The 15,097-nt window shown below is 37.1% G+C and overlaps 1 protein-coding gene across 7 annotated transcripts in view; it reads left to right on the top strand.

Annotated features, from left to right (window-relative positions):
* Positions 1–15,097, top strand: part of SGIP1 (SH3GL interacting endocytic adaptor 1) — a 228,277-nt gene that overhangs the window by 162,070 nt on the left and 51,110 nt on the right. For 3 of the 7 annotated variants that reach the window (XM_043877667.1, XM_043877664.1, XM_043877669.1), the window contains 3 exons: positions 4,628–4,755; positions 5,730–5,856; positions 11,870–11,929. In XM_043877667.1, coding sequence (XP_043733602.1) covers positions 4,628–4,755; positions 5,730–5,856; positions 11,870–11,929 — 315 coding nt within the window. Of the gene's footprint in view, positions 1–4,627; positions 4,756–5,729; positions 5,857–10,880; positions 10,947–11,869; positions 11,930–15,097 lie in introns of all 7 variants that reach the window. The other 4 variants (XM_043877665.1, XM_043877663.1, XM_043877668.1 and 1 more) reach the window with 2 other exon arrangements.

The raw sequence follows: 15,097 nt of genomic DNA, 5'->3' as shown, positions 1-15,097 counted from the left end.
GTTTAACTTCCATATTCTTACTTAAAATTACTTGAAAGTGTTACCAGTAAAGACTATTGGTTCTTAATAATTGAGCTGGAAAACACTATACTTTGCTAATATTAAAGAATTGAATTTCTAAGTGGAGGACCAAACTGGGCCAGTGAAACTCATGAATAAATAAAACTGTGCACCGTTATCTCCTTAATTAAGTCCCAGTTTATTTGCTTGTTAATCTTTTATTGATGAAATGTACACAGATTGGCAGAAATATAAACTTAGGATTGAAACAATAGGATACGGTCTCATGTTTTAAAGATTAGTAATGGTTTTCATTACCTGCTTTTTATAACAGCTTGATGGGAATAACTTTCCCTGTATATCTCAAACTGTGTATCTACATTAAAATTTCATTCACAGCAAGATGACCATCACTGATCAAGTTTAGACAGTACTTGTGGATCAGAATAGTTACCTGCTGTTGAAAAAGTTGCAAGTTAAGAATTTGCTTCAAGAACTTTAATTTCCTTATGGCAAAGATTTAAAATACATAGTTTGGCCAGAACATTTCTTTACTGGAATGCAGACACTGATTCTTGGCAAAGACTATCTCTTCCCCTGTATGGGCTGTGTGCCGAGGGGATGGAATGGAGAAAGTGTTTCCTTGGCCTGTAGCAATTTTGGAGACCAGGGAAAGAGAAGTGTTAGTAAAGACAGAATGTTCAACATTTCCCAACTGGGGAAACTAAACCAATATTAAAAGATGCTAAACACAAACAGACAAACCCTACACATCCATAAACAAATGAGTCTGAGCTACCTGGGGTTGAATCAAACAAATACATTTCCTAACTATAAGTTTTTTTAGAGCATCAATGTCCAATATGGAAGCCTTTAGGCATATATGGCTATTTTAATCTTAATGGCAATTAATTAAAATTAAAAATCAGTTATTCAGATGCAGGAGCCACAATTCAGAACTCAGTGGGCACATGTGACTAATGACTATCTTATTGGACAGCACTTATTCCAGAACATTTTCATCATTGTGGAAAACTCCATTGAACCATACTATTTTAGGGCTTTTAATGTGCCAGTTACCTTAAAAGAAACATAGTATGAAAACTTTCCCACAGACGTTTAATACTTTCTTCAAAGAAATGGTATAATTGTGTTCTAAGAAACACAAGTTGGGAAAGAATGTTTCTTTACATATTTCAAAGTACATATATTTTCATTCATTTGATTCTCCCCCATAACATTGTGATATAGTAGCCTCATTTTACAGATAAGGAAATGGAAGCTCAAAGACAGGACTTAGCCACAGCTACAAAGCAATAAATAACAAAGTCAAGATCTGTCTGACCTGAGATTTGTTGGATTCCAATGATCACGTCTCCCCAGCTGCACCCCCCACCTCACAACACACACACACCCCCACCCCCCCACACACACAAGCAAAAAGAAATGAAAGTTGGAGCCATTGTTTTACAGTCCTCAAGAGTTACCAAAGAAACTATGATGGGATTTCAGGTTGAGAGCAGCAGATGGATTAAGACCATGTCAGTGGTTGCCAACTTTTTGAATTCACGAATTCAAATAATGTACATGTGATTTTTAAAGTTAAACAATGTTGTCCAATTAGTTTCTAACTTTGTCTTGGGAATAAACACTGCTTGAAGGAGAAATAAAAGTAGAATTGAAGATCGAGGAATACAGATAGAGATGTGCAAATAAACCTCTTTACTCTTTCAATACAAAATAGTTGTATAATCTCACAACATCATGTGAGGCCTTAGTTCAATTGTGAAATACTCCTTAGGTCCAAACTACCCTCTGCTGTCAAGCAGGGTTTTGCTTTTTAAAACTTCCTTGGTGTTGTCTAACTGCGTAACAAATCAATGAGATCAATTCAGTATAGAAAAAGTAAGTTAAACAGGGTACTCCAAAAGGAAAACACAGCCAGTTAACTAGCCACTTTTTTCTTCAGTTTTAGTTGTATCTGTATCAAAAGCACAAATTTTACCATCATCAACAACTGCCTTCCATTTGTGTAGTATTTTATGGTTTGGTAATACTTAAATAAGTATTTTCCATTTCGATTGTTGCAACTGCCTTGTAAGGTAGAAACATGTCCCATATTTTAAAACATGAAGCTGAGGTTTAGAGAAGTCAAGATCATATAGTTAATAGGAGGTGGGTAGAACCAGAGCTCAGGTCATCTGACTTTTCTTCAATTTCTTCAGTGTTTCGTATTGCCTCCATGATAACTCGTTACCACTTTTCCAAGAATTACTGAAACTGGATTTTAAAATTTCCCTTCTGGAACTTGTAGGAAAAGGATAAGCAGCTGACCTTTTCCTGGGATTGACTCAGAAGACCATTTCTTGGAAATAGAACCCTGGATAGACGTTTTGACCCCAACCCCCATGACATGGTTTTCCAGCAAAATAGAACCCCCAAAACAGTTTCATAAAACTTCCAGACAAAAACTTTGCTGTGTAAACATTTATTTCCCATCTCTTTGCTGTCACTTCTGAAAACATCATGGGTGTAAAGAAAACTTTGTAGTGGGACCTGTTGAAATATCCCCTATTCTTTTATTCAAGAGAAGATCAGCAAAAGACTAAGAATATTTATATTGAGAGAAAAGTGCAGTCAGCCCATTGAAAAGGAAGACCAGACTTTGTGCAAAATGTGGGGCTAAGATCCACCTATAGCTGCAAGATACTGCATTTAAAAACTCAGACTTTGTAGTTAAATAGGCCGTTTGAACTATATGACGTTGATCAAGTTATTGAATATCTCTGAGCCCTACTTTCCACTGAGATAGTAGAAGTACTTTCCTCCAAAGCTTATTGTGGGGATAAAATAAGATAATGCATGTAAAATATGTAGCATAGATACTGGCCCAACAAAATAAAAAGTGAGAAAACAGTTAAAAGTTGGTAGTAGTGAATAGGAAATATTGGTAGGGGTGGGTGGTAATTAGTATGGTTTCAACTAATGTAATTACACTTACAATAAACCACACAGATAAGCACAACAAACTCAAGATTTCAGACTGCTTTAAATAGAGGAACAAGGCTTTCACCCCCAAGGACTCTCCTAAGTTGGAAGCAGATCCCGAGATGATGAGTTTTGATAGTTAAAGTTTCTTGAAAACCTGAAAATTCAAAGATGCAAATTTCAAAGTTCTTTGAAAATCTGAAAATCTGGAGATGGAGGTGCTGGTCTAGGATTCTCCAGAGAGCAGAGTTTTGTGGTGTGTTGGAGGGGAGGTGGGGTGGGGGGGGGGGGCGGAGGGGGAGACATTTTCTTTGGGCAGAATTTCTTGGAATTTTCTTGGAGTAATTTGATACCTGTGCTTCTAACCAAAGTGAAAAGGCCTCAGGAGTAGTTGGAACTTCTCTGAGAAGTGTTAACTGACAAGAACCATGTGGAATATTGATTTGACTTCCTTAAGATTGTTAGCCAAGTAGTTTACCCGTATATCCCGGATACATGCCTGAAGATTGGCAAACCCCTGAGTCTAGAGACCCCTCTGCTGTGCTCATTAGCATGCATGCTGACCCCTGTGTGTCCTCTGTGTTTCACATGTTTGTCACTGACAGCCAGAAAAGTAAATCCAAGATTTAAAAATCATCACAAAAATCATCGCAGGCAACCTCTACACAGACAGGTTCTTAGGCAGCCCCCCTCTAAAAACTAAAATCCTCTAAATTCAAAGTGTTTCTGTTAAGATTCCACACACAAAGTGTGCTCACAATAGCTAATGTACTTTCTTATATTTTGTTCTTTGCTTACCATCAAGGGTTTGCTTACATTTATGAAGTTACTACTCATATCTTAAAGCACAGTAAGAAGGATAATTCTCTTCTACATGTTTTATAGATATATAAAAGTATTTCTATACATAACACACATATATATACACACACACCTATGGACTTTCCAGGTAGCACTTAGTGGTAAAGAACCCGCCTGCCAGTGCAGGAGACAAAAGAGACTTGGGTTCAATCACTGGGTAAGAAAGACCCCCTGGAGTAGGGCATGGCAACCCACTCAAGTATTCTTGCCTGGAGAATCCCATGGACAGAGGAGCCTGGTGGGCTACAGTCCATAGGGTCACAAAAATTCGAACACAAATGAAGCGACTTAGCACGCATGCACACATATATACGTATAATGTGAAAAATCTTTTTTCTTCAAGTTCTAACCTCCGTTTTCATCTTGGACATAAATTCTGAATATGCAAAGATCAAGAAAATTTATCATAAGTTTCATGTGTATCATGATCAGAATGAAAGCTACCCACTCACCCAGCCAAAAGAGTACTAAGTATATATTTTCTGTCACAGGGAGTTATAAAAAGGATTTACCTTTCACTGGGTGTCACATGACAACAAAAGGCAATGAGCTTCAGCTTCAGCCATCAACCATAGTTCAACTGAGTGATTTTTTTTCTTTATTGAAAAAAAAGAAATCCAAACCCCATGTGCTACAGTGTTGACTGTATTAACTGCTGAGGTAAAGAAAGTGTTGGTGATTAACACTGTACTGTGGGAATGAAAAGGTGGGATCAAATGATAACAGCACTTTGGCCACCTGTGTCTCTGGCCTTTTTTAATACCAGCTTGTTTTTCAGGTGCATCATCCCCTGCTCGGCCAGCCACCCCCTTGGTTCCTTGCAGCAGCACGACCCCACCTCCACCTCCTCCCCGGCCTCCGTCTCGGCCAAAGCTACCTCCAGGGAAGCCTGGAGTCGGAGATGTGGTATGTTCCCTTCTGCACTGTCCCTCTCAGAAGCATACAGTGGGAATGACAAACGGAGTCCAAATGCCTGAACATGGGTCATCTCAACTCCAGATCTAAGCCTTACAGCGCCTGCACAAATGGCCCTGATGGATGAAATCTGAAAGTCACTGCAATCAGAGTGTATATTTCAATTGCCCTCAAATCTCCACCATCATTCAAGCCACGGCCTAAAATAGTAGGAACAGGATCATGGGGTCTTCAGTTCTTCCCCAGTGGGTTTGATGAAAATTAAGATAATAATACTCAATTGTCCTAAATCCTTTAGAATGGGAGGTGTTTCCTTTCACCATATTTTTCTGATTTTGGAAGACTCCTAGAGAGGATAAATCTTGGTTTCTGACCCCAGACCACAGAGAAGTTATTGGTGGCGTACACACTGGGTGAATATAAAGGAGAGTGGTGGCTCAATGAATTTTTTTTTTGGAAGTTTTTTGAAAGTTTTGCATCATGTTTTAAGGCGAGGGGTGGAAAACATTCTGTGTGAACAATTAAGAGACTCTGGCAGAGGTAAATTTCTTTGGAATTCACACACAGGAGTCACAGGGTAATAATGATGTCCCTGACATCTGGTTTAGCCAGCACACTACAGTATTTTGTATTCAGATATATTTCAGTAGGTATAAGCTCTCACTTTACGTTACTTTCTTAGTCCCTAAGGACATGTGAGTCCACCATCCTGAAACATCACCGACCACATCCCAGATCTCGGCTTCTCTTAATGTGATATATCTGTTGAGTGTAGCCCATTACAGTTTGTTTCCTCTGGCTCCATCCACAAGCTCTTGTGTAGATATAATCAATTTCAATGAAAAAATGGTGCCACCTGGCCTCTTTTAAGAATCTGAGTTGTCATATCTGGAGCTGGGAGATGTTAAAAATATGAAAGGAAAACCTGTGAATCTAACTTTCCATTTCTTTTCTTCTCCCTGCAGCCCCGACCTTTCAGCCCTCCCATCCATTCTTCCAGCCCTCCTCCGATAGCACCCCTAGCCCGGGCTGAAAGCACTTCTTCAATATCATCTACCAATTCCTTGAGTGCGGCCACCACTCCCACAGTTGGTAAAAATTATCTCCTCTCTTTTAATCCATTTGTGGTTTTGACTGGCTATTTTTTTATGATCTGAAAACCCTAACACCCTATGTTTCTGGTCAAAATTGTTTTGCTGTGTGTTTTGCTACTATCATCTGACTCTTCTTTTAAAAGCACCTTCTCAGCAAAGAAGGCAAATGCTTTAACTAAGCAAAGAAGCAAGTAAAAGAAGGTGGAGTTCTCTTATTCTCTCTCCATACAGATGTATTCCTAAAAGTAAAGAAGAAACCATCAAATAAGATCTTGTAATTTAGATATTATTTAGATATCTTTGAGAGGGGAATGTCTATTTAAATTCCAACCACGTAACCCATCAGAAATAACAAAATTTAGAACTTTTCTTTTCTTGAAGCTTTCATTTCTTCTTCACCTTGGTTCTCCTTATGTTGACAGATGGTATAAACATGGGTATTGTGGGACTTGAGAAAATGTTTTGACATTTTTTCTAGTGCTTTTCAGTGATGTGTGGTCAATTTTCCCCAAGAAATAAGTCATTGCTGGCATTTTCAGTAAATGCCTTTGTGCCTCTTTCCTTGTGGTGTGATGAAAGTGAAGAGTTGAGAATGACTGCCCAGGGGGATGGTTTTCCCGGGTTTAAATGCCTCATTTTGCCTGGAGCATCTTCCCTCTTCCCAAGGCTGGTCTCTCTCTACCCACTTTTTACCCACCTTCCTCAGCTCCTGCTGCCTCTCTCATATTTGCATGGGGTCTCTGACCTGGACCTTTCCATCCCATTTTTTCCCCTTGTCTTCCTTTATTGTCTGAATGCCCTCCAAGTCTCCCATATTAAGCCTCCCATATTATAAACCAGCTGGCCCATGCTGCATTGCTTGGGAGAATCATTAACCGACGCTGAATAAATTCCTGCTGCTACTTGCCAAAGAAGAGCATGCTACAGAGTTGTCCACGTGAGAAGTACTTTGATCAAAGCCTGAAGCTCTTCTGGAGAAGAAATCCCTCTTTTCCCAGGGAAATAAGTTAAGATGTGCCTCTTAGGCCCCCAAAGAGAATTTCAACCTTATCACCTGCTTCATATTTTTAATCAGACCATCCCCAAAGAATTCTTCAAATTTGGTGAAAATACAGCCCACTATCCAATTTTGTGATTCATTAACAGACAGATATTTAACATGATTTATATAGCCAGGTCTGTTCTTTATCTGCATCATCAGTTGGGGGTAATTCAGGGCTTCCTATTTTTAGATGCCTATTAGCTAGTTTCTTTCTGCGTTTTGTTGTTGTTGCTATTTTGCTTTTTCTGTAACTTCCAGCCTGACTTTTGAGCTCTCTTTAATGCTCTTGATCACTACAGCCATTTCCCTCTCTCCTGCTCCGTTGTTTTCTGTTGTTTTTGCCTCAATGTCATTGTTCCTCAAGGTCATGGTTGTTCAGAGAGAAAAGTAATGATAATAAACTGTCATTCGGAAAGTAGACCTTAAGTGACCTCAGTTGACTGTCTAACCTTTTCCTTCAACTCTCTGAGAGAAAATGGCACAGACAGAGCATTTGACCTGTGGCCATGTTTTTTGTACCATGTGTTTTTATGCTCTCTGCTGCAGAAATCTTAAAACCTGGCCAGTGACTGTGATCCTCAACACAGCTAGTATACATTCTTTCAAGATGAACCATACAGGGGCTAAAAACAGAAAGAAAGAAAAAAAAAAAAAAGACCACCTAAGAGGCTAGTCACATTGCTTCATTGCTGAGAAGCATTCTGATTTAATCTCTTCAGCTCTGTTATTTATATTTGGTTTTCATCTTCCTCACTCTCTCGTTCTTTATTTCCTGTGGCTGTGGGTCACCTGATAGACACTTCTCTCTGAAGTAAATGTGTTGTCAGTGACCACCTAGCAGCACCTTGTATAACGCTGTGTCTCTCTCTTTGAAGAGGTTGTACTTTGGCTGTTCGGCGCCAAGGGGCTGACTGTTCATGACTTGACTTGGTACGTCAACTTAAGGAAGTCAGATGGCTTGGGGGAGATGGAAATTTCAGCCGCAAATTCTTGACTTCAGTGGCTCAACATTTCCCTCCCTCCACCATGATACTTTTTTGACATTTCTATGACAAGTTTATTTATACTTATTTATTTGTACTTGTTTAGTACAAAGTTTAATATAATTTGAGGACTAAATTTTTAAAGGCAAGTCTGATCTTCCTACAATTCATCTAAGAATACGCCCCTAGCAAGACATTGGATATAAAATCTTTTTCATGAGACCTATGATTATAAATTAGTATAACTGATGCCACACCTGAAAATAGGACTTTCTGTTTTCTATTCACTTTCTATTTTGAATGTGAATAAGTCACATTCAAATAATGAAGTGTTCCTTTGTAATTCTGCTTCACTGAATTTAGGATACCTTCAGTTAGAAGCTGCGCTATTATTTTATATATGACTGAGAAAGGAAGGGGAAGCTGCCAAATGAATTAAGGTGCAATACTTTCTTATCATACTGATTTTAAGATCCATCCTAATTTCAGAGAAGTTAAAAGTGCACATATTAGCATGAATGAAATACAATAAACCCCTTTTGTACTGAAAAAAAGCTCACAGGATCTTCACTATTGACACGGTAGGGAGGGAAAGTCTGGTTAAAATTATGTGAATAAAGAAAATATTTAAAGTTATTCTATTATAAGAACCAGACTCAGACATTTAGAGATAGAGATAAATAAGGAATTATCTCTAATTGTAAATATCCAATTTATTTTTGCTTCTTATTTCTATGTGTGATAGTCATTTTTTAGACGTTTGCAAAACCTTCCTTTGCAACCTACCCCAATACAAAATACAATGATAAAGACAATTTGTCTTCATTGTGAAATTCATTATTATGTTTCTTCACTGTTCATTATGCATTTTTAATTACATCTTTAACATCCCAGGAATCAGTAATGAATGAAAAGTAATCTTTTATGGGCATCAGATGGACTTTGATGCTTCCTTTGGTATAGAACTTGGAGCAAAAGTGATTTGTATTCAATACAGAAATATTAACCATAGAATCTAAAACTTAAAATATTTCCTCTAAGCTTTTGTCTCTCCAGGCTTGGTGGAAATTCTGACTTAAATAAGCTTTTTAAAAAATATATCTGTGTTAACATCAGTTATTCTGCACAAAAGGAAAGACCCTTGGAGACAGGTATTCCTGATCCCAATTTTAAATTGCCACATTTAATTTTAGTATTTTTTCCCCTATTTTTTTGGAAAAGCCTGTCCCCAATACTGGCTTCCCCATCTCAGATCAATTGGAGACAGTTCCCCTGGTTAGCTCTTAACAAAATTTTTCTTCTTTACTTAATCTGAAGATTAAATAATTTAATCTTATTTAAATCAAGCACAGAGCTATCCAACCACCCATTTTTTAAATTATCTGATTTGGATTTTTTTTTCCTAAGTCCTCAATGTCCATAACCATAATAAAAAATGATAAGCATGCTGTTCAACCTTTATAAACTATTCTTTTGTAACTTTTGTAACTTTTGTAACTTCTGCTCAAAGAAAAAGATGGCAGTCTTGGAGTCTCCTCATTTTAAGGAGATTGTAAATAAAACATGTTTTTCAAAAGAAAGGAATATTCTCCACCATTCCTCACTAGGAGGTAGGAAAGGCACTGTTACAGTCAGTTACTGCCAGTGTAATCGTTTTGCATCCTATTTTCTGGGAGTATTATGGGCTGTCCTTCTTAGTGCCAGTTCCTGTTCCTCTTCTGTAGATATTACAGAAGTGCATTCACTTATTCTAGCCAGCAAGGAAGTCACATGTATACCAAAAATTGATTGACAGGGACTTCCCTGGCAGTCCGGTGGTTAAGAATCTGTGTTTACCCTGCAGGAGGCACAGGTTCGATCTCTGGTCGGGGAACTAAGACACTGCATGCCATTCGGCGTGGTCAAAAATAAAGAAATAAATAAAATGGAGAGATAACATCATCTTCGTATTTTTAAAAAACTGATTGACAGGTGCTATTTTAGAGCCTTAAGAATTGATAGAGAAGTAGTTTTCCTGCCTTATTCACTAAGTCTAAGAGCCAAGCTAGTAGGATATTTTCTAAGAAGCGTAGTTTATGGAGTAATCTTACTACCCTCATCCCCCATTTCCTTATCTTATACTTCTCTACATTGTAGGAAAGATTCTCCCTTACTTGTCTTGGTACAGAATTTATTCAATTTTCTGTTAAAGTTATAATAATATCCTTCAGATCTGTGGCACTGATTGATCTAAATCACATAGAGTAAAACTTCAGTTATCTGCATGTGTTTGTTGGTGAGGAGGGAGACCATGTACATACATCCAGAATGCTTGGAGTTCATAGCAACTATTGTAACCAATTTAATACAAAGACATTTGGCCATGATCAATACCATAGCCAAAGATGGAATTACAATAATGTTGCTCAAAACTAACAATCCATAAGTACCAAGGACAGGTGCAAAGGTAAATTGAAGTTGGATATTGATGAAGTTGAAACGAGAGACTTCATTCAGGGACCTCAGATTCATCCTGTTGCTTTTTTTATGATCTCATTGAAAGCTTCCTCTTTCCGCAGGGGGAGGCAGGTGCGTGCTGGGTGATCCCACTGAGCTGTCAGCGCTCTGTCAGGAGGTTCTGTTGATGGATATACGTCCGGTCACTTGAGAATTGTGTCTGAGTGAAATACACTTGCACAAGTCAATTATTAATGACAGTGCCTTTAACAACTCCCTGAAAAGATGGGGGTGTGATTTCTTCCATGGAGTTGACTTCAGCAAATTCACAGATGCTAAAATCTGGCATCTTAAAAATTTCCATTTCTGCTCTTAGACTCATCATGAAATAAGCACATCACTTTTTTATACTCTGTCCATAATCCCAGTGTCTTAGGTTTTGTTTCCTTTTTTCATTAAAATCATTCCTGTGTTTTGATCAGTACAGTGCATTGCTTGATTTCATTTGAGATTTGTATTTGTGTTTTTATTTTCATTCCTTTATATTTCTTTGGTTCAAAGTGTCAGAAGATGATGTTTTTTATGACAAACTGCCCTCGTTTGAAAGGCGCTGTGAAACGCCTGCAGGTATGGTGCTAGCTGAGTGATCTTTAGATATCTAGACTTTAAAAATCCAAGCCATTATGCCATCTGAATGCTAAACTTCATGGACATGCTACTCACCTCATGAGTGTCCAGTGCCTCTCAGATGTACCGTCTACTTACTGTTCATCGTGGAACTCATGCCACTGAAATGTTTTTTTTTTCAAGTGAACATATTATAAAGCAGTAAGTTGCATGACAGTTTCTCAGTGAAAAGATTCAAAAAAGGGGAGATGCTATTGCTTTGTGAACTAACAAAGGGAGGGATAATTTAACTGCTCAGAATTACATATCCAGTGATGGCTTTTTTATTTAAAACATAGTAGAACACCATTAGTAATCTTGTTTTTCCTATGGTACATAGGTAAAGGGTGTTTTGTGTCTGGTTGCCTAAGGTGATTCCAGGGAAGGGAATGGAAGATATATGGCATCTTCCATGAACTTTAAACTGATATGCAATGCTGTTGTCATTGAAAACCTCAGCTAAGTTTTATGTAACCCGTAACTCCAAGCTTCTTTTTTAAAATATAGAAGGGGATGACATTGAAGATGAAATAAACACAGCAATTGCTGAGTGACAGTTTGCCCAAACTAGTGCAGTTAAAATATGCTGACGCCCCTGCATGGCCAGGAAGACTTCTGCTCCATGCCCACCAGCACCAAGTACCAGGCTGCCAGCAACACGTGCCCATCCCTTTAGGCCTACATAGCTTTGCTTTTGCTTTCTATTTCCCAAACTAAAAAAAAAAAAAGATTGCCAGCCTTCCCTTCTCCCTGCACGTTAATGGCATGCAATGCCTCCGCCCTCCCCTTAGTGAGATTAATGACCTGCTCCGTAACTCATACTGTGTCCTTCTCTCTCCCTCTCCTTAACCTTTCCCATCCCGCTTCAACTCCTGGCCATACAGAGAATGAACAGCCTTCCCTCGTTTGGTTTGACAGAGGAAAGTTTTATTTGACTTTTGAAGGTAAGTAGTACATAGCATACCAGATTCTAATTTTTCCTCCCCTCATGCTTTTCCCCATTTGCATTTTTTAAAAATCCCAGTTTTCTTCAAAAGACCTGGTCTCACTTTCTGTATAAAAATGCTATGGCTACTTAGAAAACATTAAACACTAAAGAAAACACTCCATGAATTTGGTTTGTATGAGATCTCCAATTTTTCGTATTAAAAAATTAAAGCTAATTTGCAGTTAATATTGGTTACTTAATTAACTGAAAAAATTTAAAAAAACACCTTTTTTGGGCAAGGAACTTAACTCTGTCAACCAGGGCTCTTTCCTAATTCTTTTGCAAGTGCAATGCAACAAATATAAGGACATTTTTGGTTGGAATTCGCATTTAATTTTGTTTTGGATAATCAATATTTCAGATACAACATCCATTATTGTAAAATGTAAATATATTCTTATGACAAGGAATGCTGCATGGGAGATAAGAAAAGAAAAAGTATTTTCATAAGTTCTATTTACAGCTTCTGATATGGAAATTGTAACTGGAATGACTAGTAAAATGGACAACTACCACTGGACTTGCCATTTTATAAGATGAAAGAAAATATACATAAGTGTAATGTCAGTTATCTAACCTCAGTGTTGGATAATTTGTTATTTCTGCATTAAGCATTAGCATTCTTCTGTCTTATATTTAAATTCTAAATCATTTTAACAGGCCAAGCATTTGATAAAACGACCCATTTAAACTAATGGTATAGGAAAAATTAAGTAAGTAAACTTAACAAATGGACTATCTTATACATATTTATCACTTAAACCTCTACTTTCTACAATTTTAAATAGCTAAGTTTATCTTGGGATAAAAAGTTGGCAAACAAAATTTCCACTCAAGAATTGATTCTAAATATGGCCTTTGTATTTCATGATAACAAAAAGAACTTCTCTAAGTTAAGTGTGTGTTTTAGCACAATTTAAAATATTAGAATGACTGGTGCAAATTCTCAAGCAGTTTGTGTGGTGTGACATTTTTCTCTTAACAGTGACTTTTCTTTGCAAGATGGTCCCTTTAGCTTGGAGTGACTTGTCTAGTAGCAAGAAACATTGTCTGATTCAAAGCTTCCCAAATACTGATGTCTCTCCTGGCTCAGGCAAAGAGCAGGTGGATAGACAATCTTAGAGAAGGATGAATAATTTCCACATGATGTTGGAAGTCTTCATTGCCTCAGGTCATTAATTTTGTAATAACCAAGATGCAAAATCCACAAACTTATGACCTTCTAAACTTTCTCTTCAAATTAGATGAGTAAAAGTGCCCAGGTGTCTTTTTACTGATCAGCACGTCTCACAGGAGACACTATGACTAAATAGGTTGATGATCTTGACATACAGCCAATACCTGCACATATAAAGGCTCTTTCTCTGGTTCAGCTTGACTGCATTAAAGTTTACCCTGTTTTAAACAGGAAATTAAGCCATATGCTACTGGTAACCTTCAAGTAATGTCTGGGGCTCCAAAAAAACTTTCATAGTTTTTGTTGGTACAGTTTGTTTTGGCTTTAGAGTATCTATTGGCTGGTTTGCTTTTATTTTGATTAGGATTTCTTAAAGAAATCCAAGAGATAGACTTTTTGTAAGATTCCAGTCTAAAGACAGCTTTTGATTATTGGCTTGTTTGTTTTTAAAATATATCATCAATCAAACATAAGTATTAATAAGCATGTGGAATAACAATGTGAATAATATTTTTTTTCATTTTAGGGAAAGAAAATATTTGTTAGTAGATATTGGGGTATCTAAAGTTGGTAGCTAACATTGCCATTCTAATTAGTAAAATCCAAACTCCTTAAACATCTCAATTTGACACAAGAGAAGTCACACAAAGAAAGAGGTTGAACAGAAATTAATTGAAATCTGTAGCTTTGTGTTAGCTTTATCTTGGACTTTGCTCAAGGTTTGGAAGTATAAACAAGGTTTTCCAAGGGACTATAGGAGAGGTCATGTCATGAATATGTCCTACTCATCTATCAAGAAATGTTCATGCAAATTAAAGTACGTTTCAATGAACTTTAAGAGAAGACTTAGGAGGACATCTTACCCCCTGAAACTAAAAATAACACAAGGGTGGCTATCTTTTAAGAATGGGAAAAGGCTTGTTTTCATTGTTTATGTAAATTAGCCTCAGGTAGTTTTAGCTAATGCAACCTGGAATGATTTTTTTAAATTTTCTGTGGTGATGATAAAATGGCATAGAAACAATGACTTGTTAAATTGCCTTGAGAATAGTGCCCCTACTTAAATGTTAAACTACAAAAAGACACGGTCATTCAACATATTTTATTGAATAGCACTTCTAGTATATTCTTCTAGGGCACTCTGGCTTTACCCATATTTGTTATTATTAATGTTAATTATCATTATCTTCAATTCTTTATTTGGGGAATGTATAAGAGGACCAAAGTGTCCCAGGTCAAAAATTCATTTGTTCTAAATAACTTTTAAGTTATTATTTGTTGGCATTTAAGTAGTGTTTTATCATGTTCAAAACCTTAGCCTGTCATATCCATCGCTTTTTCTTACAGGCCTCTGGGCAGTGTGGTTACCCAGTGAGTGAGTGAGCCACTTACCAATCAACCAACTAACTAATGAACTTTATGAACTTATTTGGAAATAACATGAGATGCTTCACACTTCTAAATTTAACTTAACAAGAGAGATAGAAAAGTGTTAGACAATGGTTCTAACTCACAAGAGCTCCAAAGCTTGTCTTAATAGTTTAGTTTTAAACAATTTCACTCAAAAAAAAATTGTCACTGAAATTTTAACCTATTTAAGTTGAGCTTAAAAAAAAAAAGGTAAAGGTTACATAAGGTAGTACCTGTTAAAATTCATTCATCCAGGAGTATATCATACTGAAGCTATCAAGTTTTCTTCTGAGATGAAAGGAAGGGAAAGATATTCCATAAAAAGTAGAAGATGCAACTATTAGCTAGTTGCATAATTCCCTAGAGCATTCAAACATCAAAATGTTTCCATAAATGTGCTGTCCCTCCCTCTCTTTGTTTAGCTTAACTACAAAATCATATTGTATCTGGTCATAGAAAAAACAAAAAAACAACCTACAACCATAGATTCTTGTATCCTTGTTCTGAAAATCGCCTCTCTCCTCTGTGCATACAGCC

Source organism: Cervus elaphus, chromosome 20 (assembly GCF_910594005.1).
Source record: "Cervus elaphus chromosome 20, mCerEla1.1, whole genome shotgun sequence".
Taxonomy (NCBI): Eukaryota; Metazoa; Chordata; class Mammalia; order Artiodactyla; family Cervidae; genus Cervus; species Cervus elaphus.
This window is presented reverse-complemented; position numbering and strand designations above follow the sequence as displayed.